The sequence below is a fragment of the Kogia breviceps genome, chromosome 19 (assembly GCF_026419965.1).
Source record: "Kogia breviceps isolate mKogBre1 chromosome 19, mKogBre1 haplotype 1, whole genome shotgun sequence".
Classification (NCBI taxonomy): Eukaryota; Metazoa; Chordata; class Mammalia; order Artiodactyla; family Physeteridae; genus Kogia; species Kogia breviceps.
In genome coordinates, this window is record NC_081328.1 from 17,166,275 (window position 1) to 17,186,412 (window position 20,138).

The 20,138-nt window shown below is 50.2% G+C and overlaps 1 protein-coding gene across 5 annotated transcripts in view; it reads left to right on the top strand.

The window, feature by feature from the left end:
• Positions 1–17,429, top strand: part of RHBDL3 (rhomboid like 3) — a 41,483-nt gene extending 24,054 nt beyond the window's left edge. For 3 of the 5 annotated variants that reach the window (XM_067021276.1, XM_059047890.2, XM_067021278.1), the window contains 3 exons: positions 2,495–2,595; positions 10,498–10,558; positions 13,768–17,429. In XM_067021276.1, the coding sequence (XP_066877377.1) occupies positions 2,495–2,595; positions 10,498–10,558; positions 13,768–14,039 (434 nt within the window). In that variant the 3' untranslated portion in view covers positions 14,040–17,429. The remainder of the gene's footprint in view (positions 1–2,494; positions 2,596–10,497; positions 10,559–13,767) is intronic. The other 2 variants (XM_067021277.1, XM_067021275.1) reach the window with 2 other exon arrangements.
• The last annotated feature ends 2,709 nt before the right edge of the window (positions 17,430–20,138 follow it).

Sequence of the window (20,138 nt, forward strand, 5' to 3'; positions counted from 1 at the left end):
CGGGCCCAGCCGCTCCGCGGCATGTGGGATCTTCCCGGACCGGGGCACGAACCTGCGTCCCCTGCATCGGCAGGCGGACTCTCAACCACTGTGCCACCAGGGAAGCCCATGTCTTACTTTCTTGATGTGCATACATGCCCACATTTATACTTGACCTCTCCTAGTCCCTATAGTCCAGGGCTAATCTGCAGTCACTTAAGGAAAGTCTTTCTACCACAGATGGAAGGCAGGTAGATCCAGATTGTCACCTTCCAGATTCTAGAACCAGGATCCGAACCTCAGACCCTGGATCTTAGGCCAAGACTTGGATTATTGTATTTCTGATCTGGAAGGAACCCTTGAGATGCCCTCCAGTGGGTGGCAAACTTTATTCCCCAGGTGCCACCCCATTCAGCCAGAGCAGCTCTCTGCACCATGGGCTAGGGGTGTGAGTCAGGTTTCTTTGCAAACAATGTCTCACTGCTCAAAAGTTAGAAAGCCTTAGGCTAACCTCCTCATTTCACAGATGTGAAAACGGAAGCCCAAAGAATTCAGGAGCTGTGCCCAGGGTCACACAAGTAGCCAGTCACGCCCCCATCCCATAATCCTGCCACAATCCAGACTGACTTCTGGTCCTGGGGTCAGGAGTCTCCGCCATTGTTAGGGTGAGGGAAAGGTCAGTGCACGGAAGCTGGACCCTGGGAGCTTCCCTGCCGCCTCCCTGTCCTGGTGGATCCCACCGGGGAGGCCGAGGGAGCAGAATCTGGCCGGGTTTGTGGGGACTCACGTGGAGGAAGGAGGCCAGCCCCAAGGAGGTTGGGGCTTCCTCTGTCCAGACGGTAATTAACGGGCAGCCAGCCCTGTGCAGCCCTGCAATGCAGCCTTTGCAGCCAGCCCTGCCGCCGGGGAGAGTGAGAGCGAGTGAGAGCGTGGGAATCCTTTGTCATGCAGATCCTGCCGCCTGCAGGGGCCCGTTGGCCACCCTGGGGATTTTTTTTTTTTTTCTTTTTCCTGTTATGTAGGGCTGACCCCATGGCTAGGCAGTTAAAAAAAAAAAAGAAAGTTATCTGACAATAGATCAATACCTAATTAAAGCCAGAGGGAAAGCATGAAAAGGGAGAAGAAAGATTTATAGTTGCCCTGGGAGGGGAGAAGGACTTGGGTGTCCTTAGTTCCTGTCGGTTTGTATTTTCCTGAGAGATGACATTCCCCTTGAGACTAAGAATCTGTTGTGGGGATCTCTTCCTCCAGGGATCTCAGGGAGCCAAGAAGCCTTGAGAGTGGTCTGGGGGTGGCGGCAAGCCAAGGAGAAGGCACATGACATTGCAGGGGCCTCTCCACGCCCAGGGTGTCAGGCATGCTGGTTCCCGGGCCCAGACCTTGCCTCCTGCTAAGCAGTGAACCCTCCACCCCGGTAGGGCCTGCAGAATTTGACCTTCTGCCTGTCCCTCTTCTCTCCACCCAGGCAGCAGCTAATTGGCTCCTGAGCCTGCGGGCATTTTCCAGTGGTGATTTCTGCACACTCACCCAGGCCAGCCACCTCTCATCCTCTGAGCCCTGGGTTCTAACTCCCAGTTATTTTTAGTCTCCTGTGTCCTTCCCTGAAAGCCAAAGCATTGATCACACTTAAATGAGACCAGAACAACACATTTCCCATCTTCTTCTCTGCCCAGCTTCCTTCCCAGGATGAAAGTTTGTCAGCCCCCTGACCAAGAGCCTCTACCATTCCTTTCCCCCAGAGGGTATGACATCATCTTTCTCTCTTCCCCGGGACTTCTCAAGGACGTTTTTCCTCCAAAGAAGCCCCGCTCTGGAGATCCTGTTGGCCTGTTGTCATTTCACTCGGTTGGAGGTGATGCTAGGCAGGTTTGGGGATGCTGTTGAGGAGAAAGAGCAAGGGTAGAGGGTGGAGGTTGACCTCTGACGCGGTTTGGGGAACGGCTGCTAGAGAGGCCGAGAGCGCATGGGCTTTGTGTCAGGCCGACCTGGACTCGTATCCTGGCTCCAGCGCTTCCTACCAGGTGACTCGGCTCAGCCTCCTCATCTCTGCAGTGAGGCTACTAGTGCCTGCCTCAGGGGGTGGGCTTGAGGGTCAAAGGGAAGGATATCTGTAAAATGCTTGGCCGGTGTCTGACACACAGTGCCCCATAAGGGGTGGCTATTTCTGCAAGACTACTGCTACTATTTTTGTCGTTGCTCAGAACCCTGAGATAGCACAAGGGGAGGCTGGACTGCCAGGCAGATGATCTGGGTGGCAGAGTTCTCCTTTGGGCAAGTCACTTCTCTCCTTGAGACTTTGCTTCCCAGCTGGAAAAGGAGAAGTTTGAACCAAATGGTTCTTTCAGCCATAAATGAATCTTCTAGGAAGCCCCGAGGTGACATGGGATCGAGGGAGGAAAAGAGCGAGCCTCTTGCTCTGCGGTCTCAGCCCCGAAGCTGCAGCATCCGAGGGCCTGGGACTGGTTTGGGGAGCCGACTCCAGCATCCTTGAGTTCTCCGTCTCTCTCTGTACCAGGGTCCTTGGCGGTGTCTGTGGCTGACATGACCGCACCAGTGGTGGGCTCCTCTGGAGGGGTGTATGCGCTTGTCTCTGCCCATCTGGCCAACATTGTGATGGTGAGCACCCCCTGTCCCAGCAGCCCTCTCTTGGCCTCCCCTCTGCTGTCACTGGGCCTGGCGTTAATCTGCTGGAGCTGGGTTTTAGATCCTCCTCCACGCTCCAGCCCGGGCTTGGCAAGTACCAGGTGGCCTTGGCCAGTAGCTGAATTCAAGGACACTCCTCACCCTCTGCCGGGACACTTCCAGTGGGGCCCCTTTAAATCCTTGACCACTAGCATGCGTCGTAATTGTAACTTGTTGTTTGTCATTGGTTGTTAAAAGTAAGGGGATCAAAAAAAAAAAAAAAAAAGTAAGGGGATCTTAGGGACTTCCCTGGTGGCACAGTGGTTAAGAATCTGCCTGCCAATGCAGGGGACATGGGTTTGAGCCCGGGTCCGGGAAGATCCCTCATGCCCTCAGAGCAGCTAAGCCCGTGTGCCACAACTACCGAGGCTGCGGTCTAGAGCCCGTGAGCCACAACTACTGAGCCTGCATGCCACAACTACTGAAGCCCGCGTGCCAAGAGCCTGTGCTCCACAACCAGAGAAGCCACGGCAATGAGAAGCACGCGCACCGCAACGAAGAGTAGCCCCCACTCACCACAACTAGAGAAAGCCCGCGTGCAGCAACAAAGACCCAACGCAGCCAAAACTTTAAAAAAAAAGAAAAGAAAAAAGTAAAGGGATCTTAGAGATGATCTCATCAAAAGTCCCAAACAGGAAAGAAGGCTCTGAGAGGTTAAGTCATTTGTCCAAAGCCACAATCAAATTTGTGGCAAAATGGGGACTCCCACATCTCCTGGCAATCATTCTAGTGTCGCTGTCCTCCACCAGCCCCTCAAAGCAACTGGACGCCGTCATTCCGTTTCTCAGGCTCTTCCTTGCCTTTTCCTGAAAGGCAATCTAGTGTAACTAGCTAAGAGCAGGAGCTGTTATTCTGCCTGGGTCTGAATCCCAGCTACCCACTTCCTAAAGAGTGACCTTGGGCAAATGACTTTACTGCTCTGTGCCTCAGTGTCTACATCTGTGAAATGGGATGAGATGGGATCAATGACATAAAGTGAAAATAACCACTCAGTATAAGTGTGAACTTAATTCCTGACTCCCCACAGAAGAGGCCGGGGTAGACTCAGAATAGAGACGGGATCTTCAAGGCAAGCAATTGGAAGGCATCTGTTAGGCTCAGAGGAGGCCAAGACGGCTTCCTTGTTTTAGAAGCAGTCTGAAGTTTGGGGGCTGAAAGAGGAGTCACTGGCAGTGCTTGGCTCTCCCTGTCTGATGCCCCCAGTGGCCCAGGAGCCTCCCAGGCAGAGCCCAGATCTTACTCATCTTTTCCCCAGTGCCTGGAATAGGGCTGGACACATGGCAGAGCGTGCCCACTAAATTGAGGGGAAGGAGGGAGGGAAGGGCCGGAGGGAGGGAAGGAGGACAGGAGGGACTGTCAGGAAAGGAGTAGCTTCTCTTTGGGGTCTTCTTGCTCTCACCTCTCTCCTCCATCACTGTCTTCACCCACGTGGCAGATGTGCGAATGCTCAGTGACGGCAGTTTATGGAGTTCTTAGAAACACGAGTCTTAACCACTGGACCTCCAGGGAAGTCCCACCCCCATTTCTTCATTATTATTGGCACTCTCACCTGGCCTGCTCCTCAGCACCATCCCCTTTCTTTGCACCGAAGTCCCCTCTGTACACTGAGAGAGCAAGAGAGCTACAGCAGGGGCAAGTGGGTGTGTGACAGTATGTTTACACACGGGGTGCTGGGCTTGGGCTGCTAAACACCTGGGAGCCCAGGGCCGCCTCACATGGCCCTTTAAATGGGTCGTTCTGTATCAGTGCCACAGCTTTCCCCAGACACAGCTTTTCCTCTGAATTCTGCTTCTGCCACTTCCCCCTCCCCCTGCCCCGATTCCTTTCTGCAGGGGGAGGAAAGGCCACCCTCCCCTTCCCCTTCCCCGCAAGGTGCATCTGTGTATGAAGGGGATGAGCCGGCACAGCTAAGAAAGAAGAGGCAAACAGGACTTCATAACGATGACCTTTTCCACCCCTTCCCACCGCCTGGGAAGCAGCCCCGACCGATGCCCCAGAAGTTCCTGTGGTGAGGGCAGACCACCTCTAGGACCCAGGACCGAGGGCTGGGGCATGGGGTTGAGGTGGGGTGTGTGTGTGTGTGTGTGTGTGTGTGTGTGAGAGAGAGAGAGAGAGAGAGAGAGAGAGAGAGAGCGCGAGAGCAGTTTTCTTCCAGTTTATGTTTCTTTCTGCAAGTAGCCTGTGGCTGTGCAGATGAGCTGTCCCACCCAAGGGCCCAGTGGTCTTCCAGAAGGACGTGGCTTTCCCTGACCAACGGGGAGCTTTGGGGTCCCCTGGAGTACGACATAAGGTAGCCTTTCCCTTAGAAAGTTGTGTGGTGCTTATTGGACAGTGAAAAACACTCACTTCCTCCTTAGAAGGTCAGTTTCCTTTCATCAAGAGGCTGCCTTTACCCAAGCTAGCTCAGTGCCCAGCAATTAGAGATACATTAGGACACACCATATGAAATTGCCATTTCTGTAGGTCAGAAGCATTTAAACATTGGCAATTTCATGTGGTTCAGCCTAATAGATAGACTATCGATTTTTTTTTTTCCCAGAATGTTAGCAAATGTATGGGGAGAGTTCTTTTTTTTAAAAATTTTTATATTATATTGGAGTATAGTTGATTTACAGTGTTGTGTTAGTTTCAGGAGTACAGCAGGGGCTTCCCTGGCTGTCCAGTGGTTAAGACTCTGTACTTCCACTGCAGGGGCCAGGGGTTCGATCCCTGGTCAGGAAACTAAGATCCCACATTCCACTCGGTCAAAAAAAAAAAAAAAAAAAAAGAGTACAGCAAAGTGACTTAGTTATACATATACCTGTATCTATTCTTTTTCAGATTCTTTTCCCATATAGGTTATTACAAAATATTGAGTAGAGTTCCCTGTGCTATACTTGTTCATTATCTATTTTATATATAGTAGTGTGTATATGTTTAGACTATTGATTTTTAATTCCAAAATGAAGATTTGTCTGTGTGTCCCAATAAAGCACCTCATCAGAACAAAAAGGAGAAAGAACATGCACTTGACATCCAGGAAATCTGGATTTGAGGACTGGTATCACCATTTTAATAGCTGTGAGTTCCTTAACTTCTCAGGGACTCTGTTCTGTCATCTGTAATCCCTTCTTCACAAGGTAGTTGTGAGAAAGACATGAAAAAATTGGACGTGAAAATGTTTTTCATGTGACAAATCACCAGACAGCTGGGAGACCCTGTATGTGTGTGTGTGTATTTCTATATATTTTTATACATATAATTCTTTATCTTTATAAATTCCACCTGATGTCTGCACAGAGAATAATCTGAAAATGTGTGCTTTATGCTTCAGATATGTAACAGAAAAATGTTGAACACTTCTGTTCGCAGGACTCTATTTAAGTGAGAGATTCTGCCTTAAATGAAAGTATGTCTTATTTTTCATAAAAAACACTCTGAGTTTCAAAACGCTTATTTACATCAAGGGAATAAATCTAGAAAATATTTCAGCAAACGATCTGGATGGCATTAAAGACCTGTAATCAAGACTTCTTATTTTAAATTTTAGCAGTATAAAGACACACATAATTGAATAATTTATTAATTGCCTTTTCCTGGGGCCCATAGGGCGGAGTTTCATTTTTATTTATTTATTTTTAATTTTAAAAAATTTATTTATTTTATTTTATTATTTATTTTTCGCTGCATTGGGTCTCCGTTGCTGCGCGTGGGCTTTTCTCTAGTTGTGGTGAGTGGGGGCTACTCTTCGTTGCGGTGCGCAGGCTTCTCATTGCAGTGGCTTCTCTTGTTGCGGAGCACAGGCTCTAGGCTCGCGGGCTTCAGTAGTTGTGGCACACGGGCTCAGTAGTTGTGGCTCACAGACTCTAAAGTGCAGGCTCAGTAGTTGTGGTGCACGGGCTTAGTTGCTCCGCGGCATGTGGGATCTTTCCAGACCCGGGCTCGAACCCATGTCCCCTGCATTGGCAGGCGGATTCTTAACCACTGCGCCACCAGGGTAGCCCTCAGTTTTAAATATACAAGATATTTTCTTTAACTTTGCCCCATATGATAGACGTTTTTCTAAAACATTTGAGATCTAAATTTTCGCAAATGGAACCACATTGTCAAAGCACAAGGAAAGATTGTTGTCGAAGAGTCACAGAAGATTTCTGTTACAAGATTTTATTAAGTAAAAATCCTTCTGTAGGATTTTTACTTAATAAAATGTAATTTTACCTGTGTCATGCTTTCTTTTTTATCTGTGTCACGCTTTCCTTGTTTCCTGTGTTGGGTTTTCTTGAGGTGATTTGACAAGAAATTGTTTCCACTGGGGTTATGTAAAGCTGTCTGGGAACAGAACCTCTTGCCTGGGTTTCATCCTCTGAGCTCTTGACTGGCTGGGTGAGCAAGATGCCAAGGGGACTGGTTACTGCCTTGTTTGCCATTGGTGAGTTACCATCTCACCCTGTGATGCTCTGGTAGAGAATGAAATTAAAGGACCTGATAAAAGTTTATATTCCCCAGGGGCCTGCAGGCTTTTCAACATTTATAGCAGCAGCAGAGCTGGCTCTGTGTGAGATTTTTTTTCCTTCTCTCCTGTTGTTTCACTGTGCTTATTTTATTGGAGGGAATAATGGGGAGGAGGGGGGGGGATGAGGCAGCTGATGGAAAGGAGTGACTTTCTAGTTTAACCCCTCAGCCGCTGGGAGGCTGCTCATTTACTGATGTTTGCTCAGCTCTGGGGGCAGCCAGCATGGACAGACAGAATGTCACCCTGCCTTGGAAGTGTGGGCGGACAGAGCCCTGGACTGGGAACCCTGTCAAGCTTGACATTAACTCACTGTGACCTTGCACTTGCCCTCCGGGACCCTCAAGTGCAGATCAGAGGGGGGTGACTGGATCAGCTTGGCTAACTCCAGTGCCTTCCAGGACTGGGCAGGTATGGTAGATGAATCTGGTCCTGGGAGCCATGTTGCAAAACTGGACCTCCCCAGTTTCCTCCAAGGTCATTGAGAGTCTGAAGCTTCTTTTTAAAAAGATTCTTTTTATTTTTATACAATTTTTAAAGGTTACTTTCCATTTACAGTTATAACAAAATATCGGCTATGTTATACAATACATCCTTGAGCCTGTCTTACCCCCTAATAGTTTGTACCTTCCACTCCTCCTTCACTATATTTCCCCTCCCCCCTCACTGGTAACCACTCATTTGTTCTCTGTGTTATATTCACTAGTTTGTTGAATTGTTTAGATTCCACATGTAAGTGATATCATACAGTATTTGTCTTTCTCTGTCTGACTTAGCAGAGATTCTGAAGTTTTAAAGCCACTCTGCAGGGCAGACTCACCATCTTTGCCTCAGGTCCAGATACTATCAGGCACTTAGATGACTCTTACCACATGCCAGACAGTGTACTTCTTTACGCATATTAATTCATTTCACCTTCTCGGCAAACCATGAGGTGGGTAATGAGTTAGGTACTGTTTGTTATCTCAGATTTGCAAATGAGGACACTAGAAAAAAGGAATTCTGAGCCACCACCCCAGTGGTCTTGCCAGACCGAAAATGCAGACAGTGCTTTTTTAGACAGATCCCAGATAGGGCCCAGAGGGGCCTGGACCTCAGCTGAAGGAGAGAGCGGCCAATACATTCTAGACTTACTCTGCCCCATACTGTCACTCAGGACACAGTGAAAGAGACTTCAGGTAAAATATTTAGAGGGTTTTTATGAGGAAAAGGGATCTTAGAAGTGTTCCATATCCATATGAATCGCCATCTGTCCACAGAACTCTTTCTGTTTTGCAAAACAAAAACTCTATACCCATTTAACAACTTCCATTCCTCCCTCCCCCAGCTCCTGGAAACCCCTATTCTACTTTCTGTCTCCATGAATTTGACTACCTCTGTAGTCTGTACCTCGAATAAGTGGAATCAAACACTATTTGTCTTTTTGTGGGTGGCTTATTTCACTTAGCGGAATGTCTTCAGGGTTCATTCAAGTTGTAGCACGTGTCTTAATTTCCTTCCTTTTGAAGGCTGAGTACTATTCCATTGTGTGGATATACCACCTTCTGTTTCTCTCTTCATCCATCCATGGACGCTTGGCTGGCTTCCACTTTTCTGGCTGTTGTGAATAACACTGCTGTGAACATGGGTGTCACATTTAAGGGAGAATGACGACCCATGGGTGGACCTCACAGGGAGACAAAGCCTGGCCGGACAATAGCAGGAAGAACTTTTCAGTGATTGGAGCCCCTTCACGGGGCTGCTTCAGGAAGTGGTGAGTTCCCGGTCACAGGGGCTGGAGGGCCAATTTGTCAGCTTCTTGGCAGGGGTGTCCCTTTGGGTGGAGATGGCCTATCGGGTGACTCCCAAGGACCCTCCCATCCTTGGGCTTCATCTTGGAGAGGAGCTGAGGGGCCACCGGCCTTTGGCCCAATGAGCTAGCTCGCATTAGGTGGCCAGATCCGGTGGAGGGCACCAACTCCCGTTTTGTTGCCTGTCTCCCAGCGAGGGTCCTCTGTGGGCAGATGCCAGCAGGTGACAGCGCTATCCTGCAGTCTGCTCCTTAGCGTAGAACATGTCAGCAAGCAGAGATTAGACTCCCCCACCTAAAGAGGGGCCTTGTGTCACTCAACCTCGCCTTTTGTGAGGTTCAGGTCGTTGAGGAATAATGGGGAATAACAGGGAGGCAAAGGGCAAGAAGCCGAATGTGGCAGGATTTCTCTGTCTTTTTGGCAGCTTCCCGGCATCCTGCTTGGTCCACTGAAGCTTCCATAGACATTATTGTACGTGCCAGTGTTCAGGATTGCTGTCAAGTTTCACACATGGGTCCCCCAATGTCAAAGGAGTTCAAGGCGTGCCCCTGAGCTGGGCCTGGGCCAGGCAGCAGAAGCCGGGGAGGTGGGTGGGAGGGAACAGACGCCCCGGCTGTCCCCACTTGCCTCCTTCCCTAGGACTGATGTGTTCCAGGGAAATTCCAGGCTTGTTTCTGCTTCTGGGTAAATGGAATCGAGCTTTGAAAGCGCCGCAGGAGTGCCCCTCAAAGGAGCCCTGTGGCGCGGTCTTTTGTAAATTGAACAGTCCTTTTGTAAGGTGAGTAATTGTACTCTGATTAAATGCTTTGGAGGTTCAGAGTGTTCAGAGATTCTCTGGGGTAAGAGGGGTTTGTCGGAAGGCCATCTGGCCCACCCCATTTCCAATGCCTGATTCTCTTGAGCATCCCCTCTGAGTGATGCGAAGCCCCCATTCGAACCCCTCAATGATGGGAAACTCACCATCCCTTGGATCACTCCATCTTTGGACAGCTCAGCTTATTAGAAATGAAAGCTTATCCTGAGCTTAGAAAAAAAAATCTCTGAAGTTTTCATCCATTGAGTCTTCCGCTTACAGGTTACACTGAATATGCCCTTTCCTTGCGCTGACTCACTTGATACTTGACGGCAGTGAACTTGACCCCTGAGTCATCTCCTCATTCGTTCCTCAAATGGAGGATTTTGAGTTCTTTTATCATCCTGATGGCTCTGCTTTAACTTGGCTGGCTTTGCTGTCCTACATCCCTTTGCAACCGTGGGACCCGGCAGTTGAGGCAACCGTCAGACATCTGTGCGAGGGAAACAAGGACTGTCATCTCCCAGGATCTAGATTCTCTTCCTCTGTTTGTGCAGCTTGAGAGCTTTTATGAAACCAATAAACTGACCATTGCCTGAAATCTCAAAGCCATGCTGGTATGATCTGGGACAAAGCCACAACTGGCTCACTCAGGATTTAATGGAGATGATTTTTTTTAAATGTCAGGTTTTCCTAAGCGGGTTACCTCTGCAGAGGAGTGGTCGGATCTGGAACTAATGGAACTCTCTCTCCTTTTTCCCTAGAACTGGTCAGGCATGAAGTGTCAATTCAAGCTGCTTCGGATGGCTGTGGCCTTGATCTGTAGTAAGTTCTAATGGGGCAGGCTGGGGGAGGGGAGCCCTGTACTGGGCCTGGGGGATGTAAAGATGGCACAGTCCCTGCCCTTCTGGGACTTGTGGTCAAAAAGAAAAGGGAGACGTGTCCACAATGTGCAACTAAGCGGGGATGTTCCGAGAGCGTCTGGCCTACGGTGCTGCTCCCTAACCTTTCTTCAACTTTTCACTGATGTATAATCTGCAAACGGAAAAGGGCATGCAGGATAAGCGTCCAGCTCAATGGTCAGATCAAGAAGAATAACCTTTTATGGCTTTTATTTCTTTTTATTTCAAACAAATTTCTGGTTTTAGTATTTTTATTTAAAAAAATGTTTTTCCTTCCAGCTTTATTGAGATATAATTGACACACAGGCCTGTGTAAGTTTCAGGTGTAAAGCATGATGATTTGACTTACATCCATCATGAAATGATTAGCACAGGCAGTTTAGCGAATATCCGTCATCTCATACAGATAAAGAATTAAAGAAATTGAAAAAAATATTTTTTCCTTGTGAGAAGAATAACTTCTTAACCTTTTGGGTCATGGAGTTGATCCTTTGAGATCTCCTGTTGGAAGCTCAGGATTCCTTTCCAGAAAAGTGCCTATATGCATGCGTGTGCTGTCACACACACACACACACACACACACGCACACACACACACTCTAAAACTCGCAGTTCAGCAGGTTCACAAACTGTAGCTAATCCATGAACCCCCGTGAACAGGTGCCATGGGGGCCTTAGTTGGGAGAAGGCAGTCTACCTTCAGAGTCTACCTGCATTTTGAGTGTGAAAGACAGGGGGGTGTTTGCCAAATAGACAGGATGCAAGAGGACGCTTCAGGTGCAGCCGGAACAAAGACACGGGTGGGTGAAGGGTCATGGCTGGCAAGTCAGTGAACAAAACTGCCCCAGGAGGTTCAGGCCTGTGTGTGATTGTGTAAGAGGTCACTGGAGTCAGATCATGGAGGGATTTAAATGCAGAGAGAAAAATTGGGCTTCATTCTGGGAGGCCACTGGAGGCCTTTAAACAAGAGAGATACTGACAGTTTTGAGTTTGCAGTCACTCATCAGGCTGCAGGATGAAGAGGACGTTGAGTGAGGGGGATGAGACCAGAGGCCGAGAGGCTCATTCTGAGATGGGAAAAGATGAGTCTGAACAGAGGAGAGGGACACACAGACTCTCATTCAGTCCCCAGAACATGGCTATGAAGAGTGGATTATTGTCAGGTTTAATTTATAGGCTCAGAGCGTGAAGTTCCTTGCCTGGGGTCACCCACCCTAGAGGTGGTAGAGCCAGTATTCAGAGCCAGCCTGGTGTCATCTCTAATGCCCCACACTTTAGCCAGGCTGGGCAGGAGCTCCTGGACTGTCTGTGCCCGGGTCAGCTGCCTGCTGTGTGGGGAAGAGGAAGACTGAGCCAGAGCGAAGGAGCAGGGGCCTGGGTGGGCTCCACTTAAATCCACTTTTACATCCCTTGTACCCCTGGCGTTCGGGGCCCTCTGGTCTCCGTTTCCTGGATGGGGTTGGAGGATCTCTCATCCCAGAGAGGAACTTCCAGCTCTAAAGCTCAACAGGATCTTTGAGCCGGGGCCATGGTGGGCTGTGGGGAGTGGCGGGGCGGGCAGTGGGCTGGGAGCAGTTGGGGAGCACAGCCTCCAGTTTGCTCAGACTGAGTTTGTCTGTTTGCAAGGAAAGGAACAGAATGACAAGTCTTGCTGTTTAGAAGAATCCGACTTCCAAGCACCGTAAAAACTAAAATGTGTTTTTGGAGCTGGAACCAATGCCATTCAAACCTCGTTTGCGGAACGCAGGGCCTGTGAAGCAAAGGCAGGAAGATGCCCCAGGGCCTGGGGAGGCTGTGTGGGAGGGCACAGTGGGCGTCCCTCGTTGCTCCTTTTCCGCCATCTATTGGCCACCCCTGGAGTTGCAGGGTCCAGGCCAGGAGGCTGGGCAATTGCCCTGGGCAAGGATCATCCCTGGAGATGCTGGCATCTCTGGGACGGTTAGTGCGGAGATGGGTGCCCTGGTTAATTAACTGGTAACAAATAAGTAGAAAATTCCCCTCAAAGGCTTTAGTCTGTCAAATGGGGATAAGAATCCCCACGCTTGATGTTTTTTGGGTGGCAGGTAATGAAATGGCACAATTTCCCAGCACTTATCCTTTCAAGAGAGTACATCCCCATTGGACTGGCCAACCCAAGAAGTTCGTGCAAGAACGATGGATTGGAGAGCGGGATGGGGGCGTTTTAGAATCCGTTAAGATTAAATGCCAGCACTTTGTTGGGATTGTTTATTTCCATTCCTTCTTTGCCCTTCTTTCCCTTCATCCCTTCCTTCCAACCACAAAAGCACTGGTTCTGAGCGTTCTGTAGGGGTTTTGAACTAGTACATGAAGACACTTTATAAAATGTAAAGGGCTAGCACGTATCGAGGTTGTTATTAATGCCCCGGCAGTGCAGCCTGGTACCTAGAGGCTGAGACTTTATACAGATGGGGGAAACTGAACCTCCAGGACTCATGCCTGCAGGGGTGCAAGGGCCTTTGGGCTTCTGCACAGAGCTGTCCCCTCTGCCTGGAATGCTCTTCTTAGGGTCTTCTCTTGATATTCAGATGTCAGTCCTTTAGGAACATCTGGCCTGATTCCCCAAACTAAAGAATCCACCTCCTTAAATGTGGCCTTGATTTTTTTTTTTTTTTTTTTTTCGTTACTCGGGCCTCTCACTGTTGTGGCCTCTCCCGTCGCGGAGCACAGGCTCCGGACGCGCAGGCTCAGCGGCCATGGCTCACGGGCCCAGCCGCTCCGCGGCATGTGGGATCTTCCCGGACCGGGGCACGAACCCGTGTCCCCTGCATCGGCAGGCGGACTCTCAACCACTGCGCCACCAAGGAAGCCCTCAATGGCCTTAATTTTAAATCACCTGTTTTTTTCCCCATAGAATTTCTTTTACTGAAATTATCTTACGTATGTAACTATATGCTGGTCCATCTCCAGACCCTGTAAGCTCTAGGAGGACAGAGGTTTGTGTGTTGTCTTCACGATTATATTTCCAGTGCACAGAGCAAACAGTGCTTGGCCTGATGGGTATGGAATGCATTAGTGGGTGGACGGCTGGATGAATGGATGGACTGCAAGGCCTCCCACTCAGCCCCTGCCCCGTGGCCCTCCTGTGACTTCTCTGTGCTTCTTCCCCTTGCAGTGAGTATGGAGTTTGGGCGGGCCGTGTGGCTGCGCTTCCACCCATCAGCCTATCCCCCGTGCCCTCACCCGAGCTTCGTGGCGCATTTGGGTGGCGTGGCTGTAGGCATCACTCTGGGCGTGGTGATCCTGAGGAACTACGAACAGAGGCTGCAGGGCCAGTCGCTCTGGTGGATCTTTGTGGCCATGTACACCGTCTTTGTGCTGTTCGCTGTCTTCTGGAACATCTTTGCCTACACCCTGCTGGACTTAAAGCTGCCGCCGCCCCCCTAAGGGCCTGGAAGACCTTGGTCCGGGAGGGGAGGGAAAAGCAGCGTCGGCAAGGAGCAGCCGTGTTCTTTTTCCCGTCACCAGCTCAGTGAGGCCAGGGAGGAGAGGACAAGAGACGCTGGGCCGCTGTAGTATTTGTGTTCCGATTTGAACAGGGTGGAGGCGTTTTTCTGAAAGGCACCTGTTGGAGGATCTGGATGTGGCTTCTGTAGTTTTTCTAGATTGTTCTGAAAACCTCGGGCCAGGGTGAAGGCCTGGGGTGAGATGAGAGTGGCTGTCCCCTTGGGCTGGGCGTGTCCCATGTGTACAGGGGTCCCCTCCCTCGTCATAGACTGGGCACCAGCCTTCTCACTCATCGCCACCCTGAGAGACCTAAGCGCGTAATGATGGCCTAAGTCTGTAGTAGCCAGGTAGGCCCGTGTCCAGCCCAGAGGTCACTGTGGGCCAGGAAGTGTTCCCTCCATAGCCGTTGGGTCTGGAGCTCTGGAGTGGAAGGGGGCCTGGTGGTGGAGGACATGTCGACTTTGGTCTGGGGGGGCCCATGGTGCCCTCCCATGCATGTCATTGGGTGCTGGGATGTGGCCTCTAGTGCCTGGGGTGGGCAGAGGAGGGCCATTCTGTAACTCCAGGCCCCACCTTTGCCCTGCAGGTGCCCAGCAAGAGGAACCCAAGCGGGAGGGAATAAACTTCGTTCCAAGTTCCGCCCGCGGAAGGGTATCAACTTTGGGCATCTCCTGGGTGCTGACATCTCACAGCAGTGCCCCAGCATCCATGCCCTTATGTTCAGGGTCTTTTCCTCCCCTTCCACTGCCCTGACCCCACAATGTGCCTGTCCTTTGTTTATAGAGCCAGTGTTCTGATACGTGCGTGCATGCGTGAGTGTGTGTGGGGTGTGTGTGTGTGTGTGTGTGTGTGTGTGTGTGTGTGTGTGGTCTGGTGGGCGGATGCACGTGGGATGGGAAAGGCAATGTGAGGCCAGTTGGAGGCCGCAGAGGAGGCTGCCAGGAGCAGAGGGGGATGGGGTGGGAGTTTGCATGAGAGGAAGGAAGGTGCTGAGAGATGGGAAAAAGCTTGCCCCGGGCTTTCTTGCCTTTCTCAGAGAGGCGCCCAGTAGCCTCTCTGAGAATCACTGACCATGGGAGACTTGCCGTGGTGGAGGGAGACCTCGGGCCTTTCCAGGGACCCTCAGGATGCTGAGGTTTTCCTCGCCTTTGCCAAGTTCTGCTCTGATTCCCATCTAGAATAGACTCCCTATCTGAAAAGATTCTGTTGTATCTCCCTTAGGAGCTTTGGGGGCGCAGGAGAGGCTGGAGCAGAAATGTGGAGGCCAAGTGCCCTTTTGAGTTGAGGGCACAGGAGGCTACAGTAAAAGGAACTCAATTCAGATGGAAAACTGCTCCTGGAGAAGAGCTGTAGGGTGCTTGGGTGAGTGTCAGAGGTGAGGGCAGCCCGTAGACTCAGATGCTCAGAGCTGGGAGGGAACATGGAGATGATCAAATCCATCCCCCCACCCATTACACAAGTGGCAAAGCAAGGCTGAGGCAACGACCCCTGACAGAAGCTTGTGCCCACCCTGAGGGGAGCGGGTGGGGAGGATGGCCTTTGACAAAACTACACCATTCCATTTATACCGCTCTGGGAACTCACAGCCACCGACGGCCCAGGAGGCAGCGTTTGTGCAGGAATGGGGGAGCCACGTGCCTGTCAGAGCCCTTAAATATACCAAGGTCCAGAGTCAGCCAGGCCAAGCATTTGGGGGTCTTGGGCCACCGTGATCGCACGTAAATGGTCAGGGTCTTCCTAGCCAGGGACACCCCCAAGCCATGCCAAGCCCTTCCCTGGCTTTGCCCAACAATAGATTGTTCTGGTCCCCGCATCTGGCTCCCGAGGTCCTGCTGCACTTGTGCCAACGCTGTGCTGAGGACTGCCAGCCCCAGGGTGGGCGATGAGCCTGGGTGTGGCTGAGCTGTGCCAGTCTGTGCCCTGCCAGCCACTCTCTGCCCTCCTGAGAGATAGGCGTGGCTGGAAGAGTCTGCTTCTTAGGAGACTGAGCTGGAATGGGGGCCAAGAAGGCTTGGGTGAGGGTAGAGGGGGGGCCTCCGCCCTGGGCTGCCACCCCTGCTAACCCTGAGTGGCGCTGTCCTTTCCTGGAGGGACAGAAGCTGCTGGTGCCCTGCTGCAAGGCAGGGCTTCCCCTCCAGACCCTGGCACCTGGGAGCTCTGGGATGTGGGTGCAGGGAGCAGAGAAGGGCCTTCTTGTTTGGTGCGGCCTGGAGAGGGACAAGAAAACTGTGAACCAGAAGAGTCTAGAAAGCCCTCAGAGAAGTACCCAGTTCCTTCAGTGTTTCAGATGGAAGCCTGTTACCGAGACGGACTGCCTGAGGCGGAGGTCCTGTCTCCCATCCTGTCAAGTCTGCCCTGCAAGGTCTGGGACGCGCTAAGGGAGCCTCCTCCACACCCCAGGCCTCGGGCCCCAGCTGCTCCCTGTCCAAAAACAACCCTGAAGTTCTTTGCTGTGCTTAACGCCCACCTGCACCACCTCTCCCAACCGTCGCTCCAAGCAAGGCTGCCCAGTGATGACGGTAGTCACTTCACACCACTCAGGTCTGCAACCCAGGGCCGGGAGACAGCTGTCCGGTAAGAAGGCTTTACTTTTGGAGTCTGGCTTTCTCCCCGTCAAGTCCCTGTTCCCGAGCTCCCAGCACCTGCCAGCAGCACGTCCCGGTTGTCCTCCGTCCTCCCTCCTCTAGTATGGCCACCTGGCCAGGGTGCTGGGAAGCAGAGGGTGAACTGAATCTTCAGGCTTTGGAGGCCGGTCGCCTTTCATCCACAGACTCCAGAGATTGAAAGCTGAGGTTCCCCAAACAGCAGCCCTAGACTCCCTCCCTAAACGGAAGAGGAATCACAGAAACTGGGGAAAGGAAAACCTTCAGAGGAGAAATTTCGTTTTAATGACACTGTTCATCATTCATTTTTTAATTAGGAAAAGCTCCCTCATGAGACGCTTTGGACAGCTAATGGGATTCTCAATTTCCATGAGAATCATTCTTGCCCAGAGGATTAGGGGAGTCGCTGCTCGCCGAGCCTGGATCTTCTTTCCCCAGTGTCCAATTTTGTTTGCAAATAATGACGATTCCCGGGTGCAGTGGAAACCCTTTCCTGACATCATTCATGTTGTTCCCAGTGCTGGCTGGAAAGCTCTGAAACTCCTGCCTTAAAAAACTGCCCAACACTGATCTTCCCCCGCCCAGGACGTGAGTAAGTGGAAACAAAAAAACACAAGCTGCAGTGTTTGTTTCTAAATATTTTTATATTGTGTATATTCTGTATATTTTTGTTGTAACATATTATTTGAGCACAGATTCCATTAAAGATTTTTTTTTTTTTCTTTAAGCCATTGGTTATTCAAGAAGTGACCTGAAGGGCTGGCATTGGAGTCTATTTCATCTCACTTTGGGTTAGGGAGGGGGAGAGTGTGGACAGCAGTGGGGGTGGGTCTACGATGTATGCGCTACAGATGGGGCATCCGTGCTCGGTGCTGGTGTTTCCAGCTCGGTGGTTCTTTTTTTTTTAATATATAAATTTATTTTTTTATCTTCTTTTTTTTTTTTTTTTTTTTTTTTGCGGGCCTCTCACTGTTGTGGCCTCTCCCGTTGTGGAGCACAGGCTCTGGACGCTCCGGACGCACAGGCTCAGCGGCCATGGCTCACGGGCCCAGCCTCTCCGCGGCTGGGGAGGGCACGAACCCGCGTCCCCTGCATTGGCAGGCGGACTCTCAACCACTGCGCCACCAGGGAAGCCCTATAAATTTATTTTTGTATTTATTCATTTTTGGCTGCATTGGGTCTTCGTTGCTGCGTGCGGGCTTTCTCTAGTTGTGGCGGGCTTTCTCTTCGTTGCAGTGCGCGGGCTTCTCATTGTGGCTTCTCTTGTTGCAGAGCACGGGCTCTGGGCGCCAGGGCTTCAGTAGTTGTGGCACGTGGGCTCAGTAGTTGTGGCTTATGGGCTTAGTTGCTCCGCGGCATGTGGAATCCTCCTGGGCCAGGGCTCGAACCCACATCTCCTGCATTGACAGGTGGACCCTTAACCACTGCGCCACCAGGGAATCCCAGCTTGGTGGTTCTTAACGTTTCTTGAATTACTGAGTTCTTTTGAGTGATTGATGAAAGCACGATTCCTCTGCCCATAAAAATGCACAGATAGACAATTTTGTGTATGATTTAGGGGTGGAGGGCTGTGAATAAGGAAACTCATCCATAGTTTCAGGTCAAGAACCTCTGTGCCAGCCGTCCTGGTGGGTGCCCTGCCTTCCCCTTCCACTCTTACACAGTACCCCAACGAGAGCTTAATATTTTGCCTATTATTATTGGAGGAATTGTCTTCAAAATATCCTAGGTACTTCCTTCTTTACCCCAAAGGCCTAGTCTTTAGGTCTTTCTAGAGGCTGTCAGCACCCTGATCTGGAGAAGCGATTAGGAATGTTCTCCGGGTAAAAGGGCATGGACAGTTCACATACAGAAGGGGAAAATAAGAGGAGCATTAAGTGTTAAGGCAGAGTCTGGTGCTTGGTAAGTTTAACAATCGAGTGGGCTTTGAATGGATGAAACCTGAGAAGGTGATCCGTTCTCACCAGTTTTTCTAAGCTGATGGCAGTGTATATAGTTTTGCCATTCATAACTTTCACTGGAGGATTAAACTACCCCGTTAAATTCACTGTGGGAGTTGTTTCCCTTAAATGTTTTCACATCCGTTTCCTGTGTATCATTTACGAATATTTTTAAATGCTTTCTGGGATGGCAGAAGTCACCCCAGAACAAACTTGAGAGCAGGGTTCAGCCTAAAGATCCAGGAACCCACTTCTGTTTGGAGTATGGAGAACTGACTCCCCTAGAAGGAGAGTCTGGACCCTGTCAAGCAGCTGTGTTCCCAGGACTCAGTTCCAGGTTCCGACACCCCAGGCAGTTAAAGGTAAGCTCCCTGGCAGCCAAAAGCCAGCTTTGGACTTGGCCTCTTATCACTTCCTTCTTCACTCTTCGGCTTCCTCCCTTCCTCCCTTCTACCATTAAGTAATGGGAAGAATGAGGATCTTCTTCCCATTACTTAACGTTTACCGATAATGAGGTAATTATGAAGACCATTTACTGGGTACGTACTATGTGCCAGGGCACTGGGCGAGAGGCACTTTGAATCTTCCTCTCATTTAATTGCACAGCTGCTTGGTGTGAAGTGGCTATAAGTACACCCGTATTGACATATGAGGGGAAGGCTTAGAGAAGTTCAGTAACTTGCTAGTAGGATCACACCCAAGACTGCCTGGTTCCAAAGTTCGTGTTCTCAGGCTTCGGGTGTTTGTATAGAACTTTAAGGACACTAAGTTTGTAGAAGCATCAATCAGGGTGTTTGTTTAAAGAGCCAGTCTCATTGCCCTGGGCCTAGGGCCATCGGTCACAGCCGTGAACCTTGGAACATTCACTTAGTGTTCACTTAACAGGATCTCCATTTTGTCAGCCCTCCCAGAGGCAGGTCACGAGAAAATCAGCAGCGATCACCCCCTATCACCCCCAATTTCCAGAATCTAGCATTTATGCCAACGCAGAGTGGTAGGAAGTCCATGAGGCACACTGAAGAAGTTTAGCAGATATAGAACTGGAGCTGCCTTCTTAGACCTCCAAATGGAAAAACTTCGTTGAAGCCAGTGGGGTTTCCATTACTAAGAAGACACATGGTTAGGAAAATGTCGTCCTAGTAACTGAATCTTTCTGAGATGCCTGCAGGCTTTTCTGGCATCTGGTATAAGTGATCCTCTGGTAAAGGAGAGGCATTCTGTCATGGTTAATAATGAATGAGAGTGAAAGGAATTGACTTGGGTTATTGAGTTCGAAAGGTAAACTTTACTGGACAATGAATAAAACATTGTGATGGAAATTGCTCCTACACTCTGCCTGGTGCCTCCTGCGAGATGCAGAAAGGTGTCTCCCAGCAGGTGATTTGATTTTCTTCAACAAATTCCTTAGCCTAACAAGTATAATCTCCCCCATAAACTTGTTGTGAATTAATAAAAGTGTCAGGCTGGAGAATTGAGCTCACTGAATAAAAATGACT